Below are 6,000 nucleotides of genomic sequence, written 5' to 3'. Positions count from 1 at the left end.
ATTCAGTCACCCTCACCCTCGGAGTCTCAGTTCCCTCTGTTACAAGAGGTTTGTTTTGCATCCATTGCCTCACCTCAGGTCTATCTTTCCCCCCTCCTCGGGGTTCCTTGGACTGTTTAATAACCACGTGCTAATGCCAGGTTGTCCTGCTAATCACTTTGTAGGTGAAATCTCCCTTGTACAATCTAAGAGCCAGTTTTGTGCTATAAGCTTGAAATAACAAACTGGAGGAGGTGGGAACAGTGGACATCAATCAGGTTGCTTCTACATTCAGATCTCTGTGCTTTTGTTACACTATTTCAAGACCTCAGACTGAAGCAGAGAGCTGTTTTCATAGCCACAGCACACACACATACACAGGAATCCAACACAAGCACCTTCATGCTTTCTAAACCTCTGCACAGAACTGTTTTAGCCAGGACTGGATTAAACCCATGGTTCCTAAGCACAGCTTAACTCTGCTGTGGACAGAGTCTTGGAAAGAAGAGCAACTGCTGGTCTTGCTGTCAGCCCATGAGAAATAATTAAGCCCCACTTTCCCTGTGGGGAACAGGTGGAGCTCTCAGTTCCCTGGCAGCCTGTTCCAGCTGAAGAGTTCCTGCTCAGCTGTCCCCTGAGGGCAGCCACCACTGACCGTGGGCACTGTGTGTGGATCTCACCTGCCAGAGGTTTCCTCCTGGTGCTGCAGCAGCACTGCCCTGCTCCCTGCCGGGGACCTGCTGACATTTACCTTTGGGTGACCTCAGGGAGCCACAAAATGCACACTCAACCACAGTTGCTTAACCATGCTGACATATAGAATTTCTAACTTTTGCTTTTCCTTACAGTGGAAAGAGCTTGAGACACCACAGCTTTAAACCACAGAGCTCTGAAAAACAAAAACAGGATGTCTGCCTCTAAAGCTGCTGCTGTGTATATTTTTCCTGAGACTGTGCTATCTGTGACCAGGTTGGTGTAATCTTTCAGTGCAGTCTATTGGCCAAATTCGCTCTTTCCTGATGGAAGGTTAACTCTGGGGTGTATGACAGAAAATGTTGTCGTGGCCAAGGGTTCATGTCATCACAATCTGCATAAAAATAGAACCAGCTGGAGATAAAAAAAAAAATGTAAAATACCAAGTCTTAAAGTTATTCAGTTGTCCCCTTTACTCTTGCAAAACTTCAGTGATGCACTGATGGAGTTCCCTCTTGACTGTTCATCAGAGAATTTGAAATATTAGGCGAGTAATTACATCAGGCAATGAGGCAGTCCAAACACTTATTGCTAAAAATAGAACTACCCATCAACTGAGTGAAATTAACATATTTATTTAGTCTTTCAGAATTGATTAATCTCTAACAACATCATTCTTACTCAACTTTGGACACCTCAGAAGCAGCCATTATAAACAAACAGAGCTCTACTCAGGTCAGCAGCATATGGGAATTTTGGCCCTGAGGGAAGGGACCAGAGATACTCAGCAAGAACTTCAGGCAGCCACAGAGTTAAAAACTGAATGTGATGCTTCTGTCCCCTGGCTCAGGAGCTGTTCACACTTATGCAGGGATCACCAGAAACAAACACTGTCCCAGCTATCCAAGGGATCCCAAGCAGCTGTGTTTCTACAGAAAGGTCTCTCAAGCTACATTTTCAAGCTTGCTGCTTGATTTTACTGACAGCTTCTACCCTGGTGCTTGCTTGGCAAAACCCACCTGAGTTACAGTGACATTAATGTGATACACACATGTGCAGGTTGATGTGACAGAGGTTTGTCTAAGGCAACAAGGCTCAAGGGTAGGAACTCTGTTATCCTGGGATATCATCTGCCCTTCCTACACAGTGAAGGGAATTTGCAAGAGAGTGTGGCCTAAAGCAAAGCTTATGTCATCAGAGAGAATCTCTCCTATCATGCATCCAGCAGAGCAGACTTCACAAGCATGTATTGTTCACATTATAGAAAACAACCCTCAAACATTACAGTTATAGACCTGGCACCATGTTTAATAATCAACACAGGAAGCTTAAAAAATGACCAGTTATGGACTTTGAAATAAAGGTTTACTGCAGGAATGATTTTGTAGCTTAAAACACTTGCTGAAGGCAAACAAAACTTGAGCTTTTGGCAGCTCCACATAGTCAAACTTGAGTTCACAAAGTGCCTCACGTGAAACTGTCATCATTGTGGGATCCTGGCATGAACTGATATGTAAAAGCCAAGTTTTCACTTATTTTGCAAGTTAGGAAGGCCCACTGTGTGTTTATATATACACATACACATCCCCCTTTGGCTGAATTCTACTCTTGGAAGCGTTTTTGTCTAATCATTGACGGCTTGTATGACTCTAGGATGAAGATTTGTTGGCCTAATTCAGTGACAAGCAGAAGCCATGCTGTTTTGGAAAGCTCACACACCCAAGCCAAGTGCAGCACACATGAAGACTTACCTGCTTACACTTCTGCCAAAAGACAAGATAAATAATTACATTGAGTATATCTAATATTGATGTGCATATCAGGTAAATACAGTGTTAGTATCTGTTTGCACTGGATTTGGGAGTTTAAACCTGGATCCATAAATACAACACGTTCTGTGCTTCTCTAATAAAGTTCATGGTTTAAATAATGAGACACTACATATTTCTGCTCAAGAATCAGGACAACTCTTAACATGAATGCATCCTACTAGGTAGAAATGCAGACATACAAAATGAGATGATCAGTGATAGAGGTGAAAACTGCTATGCTCAATTTAGAAGCAGAAAACTACATGAAATGATGTTTTGACTTTGTTGTTAAATGGCACCTTTATAGTATATCTGTAATTTCTGGCCTTTTGTCTTCTATACCTCTGAAGTGTCTTAAAAATATTCAGAAGCTATAATTTATACACATGTTTTTTATCATGGGGCCTAGAACATCAAAATCATTAATTTAGCAATATTCAGTTGCAAGATCATTCTGTTTCTATGCACCTGACATCCACATCAAGAGGAATTAATGATTTCATAGTATATTACTTCAAACTGTGTAGCACATTACTTTAAATCTCTCCATACTTTAATTTATTCTTTCATTTCTGCATTTGATTATCTTTCTGTAAGTCCTATTTGTATTTCCCCCCATAAGGGAGAAATGCATTTAAACACCAATAGGAGCTAAAAATGCAGGTACACTTTGCACTACACAACATAACACACAACACCATCATTTTTCATGCACTAAATGGCAGAAATAAGATTAGAACTGGGGGAGGGGGGGGGTGTTTCTCAAATGCAAAACCCTTTGCTTGCACTGTGCTGATTAAAAAGAAGAAAAAGGACCAGTTTGATAGAACAATTTAGAATTCTCTGATTTGAAAGCAAGGCCAATATTACATGCTGGAAAATACATGGACCAGGATATCTGGCATGAAAGCACAACATAGTTACTACAGGTGTAGCAGACACATCATCTGTACGAGGTCCCTGGACAGAAAGTAAACATAGGATGTGAAAGAAACCATCTTAAAGGCAATCTCACCATAGAATGGAATCACATTGCTTTCAAATTCATCCTGAACACCACTGTGGATATTTTTCCCTATCTGAAGGCAAGCAACAATTTTTTTTTCTTTTCTTTTCTTTTCTTTTCTTTTCTTTTCTTTTCTTTTCTTTTCTTTTCTTTTCTTTTCTTTTCTTTTCTTTTCTTTTCTTTTCTTTTTTCTTTTCTTTTCTTTTCTTTTTTTTCCCCAACCTCAGATATTTACTAAAGGGTTTTTTCCAGTGACAAGTCCATATTTTCTCTTGCAAGGGTGATCCCAGGTGAGTTTTTCACCAACATTACCATAACGTCCAAACACAGCTAGACCTTCATGAGTGTGCTAACTTGGGAGATCTCCTCACCAGCATTATTTGTATTGGTTTCTGATGGAAGATAAAACATTACTATGGCACCTGGATGCTCTGGTCCATCCAGGCTTTGCTCTGTGTTTTAATGCTTTGCTTTACATTTGAAATTTACTCCAGAATCCCCATGCTCAAAACTGGACATGTCCATTACAGGACAAAAGGTTACTCAAGATCCTGCCAAAGCACAATATAGAGTTGTCCTGCATGATTATTACATTTATTTCTAGAAATATTTGCTAATCCAAGTAAAAGCAACAATTCAACAACTGCAGTGAACTCCCTGCTAACGGGGATTTTCTGTCCTGGACAATAATTTCACTTTCATATTTGTGGAACATCATTTCCTTAAAAGTGTGCTTGCTTTATAAAAATATTACATGAGGCAGCCTTTCTATTTTCAGGCTGTATCTATAAATGACTACTTCATTTAGGTTTCCAAACAATTCATATTAGGACTGCTTTAGAGCTTAAACTGATGGAGAATTCTACAAGTATAGAACTGCCTGTAAAGCTCCATCTCAGGAACTGTGTCAGCTGCATTAAAAAGTGGAACAAAAAAGACACCAGGACTGCAAGCCACCCATCACAGACCAGTGCTGCTTTTCCAAGTGTCTGGCTACTTCCACCAAACTTCAGGCTAAACTTGCGTTTGGTAGGAAATGTTCACATTTAGTTAAAAAAGATCAAACTCACAATCACTTCAAGTGCAGCCAGCCAGCCAAAGAATAACTCTTACTCAGTGACTACTAATGAGCATTTATGTAATCAATTAAGGAGTTGTTGCTCACTCACTGTGCCACGTCAGATGCTGGTGGCAGTGGTGACTCCTCAGGTACCAGGTCGATGTCATCAGTGAAGCTGTTGGCCCGTGACATGTCTTGGGTGGGCCCTTCCAAGCATCTTCTCACTGCACAAATAATTTAAAGAAATCATAATACATTAGGGAGACAAATCTAAAAGCTCTTAGCATGCCATATACATAGTTCAAACACAAGGAACCTCTTACAAGAGAGGTTTGTCTTCTTGAGGGCTGTCTCCTGTGAACAGAAATTCACCACATCTGCAATATCAGTGTGGGCATGACAATACAAACAATCAGACTTCCATTTCCTCACTCAACACCATTTGATATGTGTGCTTTAATACCTTTAAAACTATTCTTGAAAATGCTGTTATCATACAAACAGAATACTTGGAATCTAAGTGCTCTTTAGTCAGTACAGTCACCAGTGTTCCAAATTTCTCCCATGAGCCAGGAAGCCTCAGGTGCTTGGACACAGTTGGCTCTGCAGGATAACCATGGTGGGTCCAAGCTGTGCTGGAGTTTAGCTCATGTTCCAAGTGTTACAAAGGTACAAATTCCATTACAGATTTGGGAAACATATAATGGCCAATTCATGAAGGAGTTCACTAAGACACTGCAAAATTCAGAGAATTTTACCCTGTAAGTAGTAAAAGCTAATGTTTTATAAAAATCTACCCTCAAAACTCATTTCCATCCAATATAGGGCTGACTTCACCATAAATGTGCAGTGTACAGGTACCTGCCTAAGTTCAGCTGCATCAATATTCAAAAGCTATTTCTGCCACAAGTTCTCTTCAATACCTTTTCCTATATTAACTTTGTTCAAAAGCTATAAAGTATATCTAGCTTAAGTTGCTGTGATCTAAAAGAGGAAGTTCATTCCTGGTGATCCTAACATTTTCCAAGGAAGCTACCTATAAATTTTAATTCTGATCATCCTTGAAAGCTTGGCACATGAGCTGGCAGAGTCTAACCTGGAAAATGGATATGATGAAACATACAAATTCAAGGGAGGAAAAAAAGTGTGGGTGTGGGTGAATCACTAAAATCAAGCATCAAAACAAGTAAAGACTAAATAGTGTCACTTGCATATGCTGTGGTAACAACCCACATGACAGAAATAAGAAACCTTGCCTCCTAGAAAATTAAATTGATGAAATTTAATCTGTTTAATTATTCTGTTAATTCCAAACCAACACTTTGGCTGGACTGCAATCAAGGTAAATACTAAAAAGCTTACAACACCAGAGCTTACTATTGGAAGAGCCATAACCCAAATGGCAAGGAGTGAAAATGAAGTCTATGGAACGGAATTATCAAATAGCATAA

At 39.8% G+C, this 6,000-nt stretch overlaps 1 protein-coding gene across 1 annotated transcript in view; it reads right to left on the bottom strand.

Annotated features, from left to right (window-relative positions):
- Positions 1-532: 532 nt before the first annotated feature.
- The window catches only part of LOC103613081 (potassium voltage-gated channel subfamily KQT member 1), an 82,114-nt gene continuing 76,646 nt past the window's right edge, over positions 533-6,000 (bottom strand). Inside the window, exons 12-13 of the mRNA XM_017730542.1 lie at positions 4,659-4,773; positions 533-2,435 (exon numbers count right to left, since the gene is read on the bottom strand). Coding sequence (XP_017586031.1) covers positions 2,420-2,435; positions 4,659-4,773 — 131 coding nt within the window. The 3' untranslated portion in view covers positions 533-2,419. The remainder of the gene's footprint in view (positions 2,436-4,658; positions 4,774-6,000) is intronic.

The sequence above is a fragment of the Corvus brachyrhynchos genome, unplaced genomic scaffold (genome assembly GCF_000691975.1).
Source record: "Corvus brachyrhynchos isolate BGI_N302 unplaced genomic scaffold, ASM69197v1 scaffold523, whole genome shotgun sequence".
In the NCBI taxonomy this organism is placed as follows: Eukaryota; Metazoa; Chordata; class Aves; order Passeriformes; family Corvidae; genus Corvus; species Corvus brachyrhynchos.
This window is presented reverse-complemented; position numbering and strand designations above follow the sequence as displayed.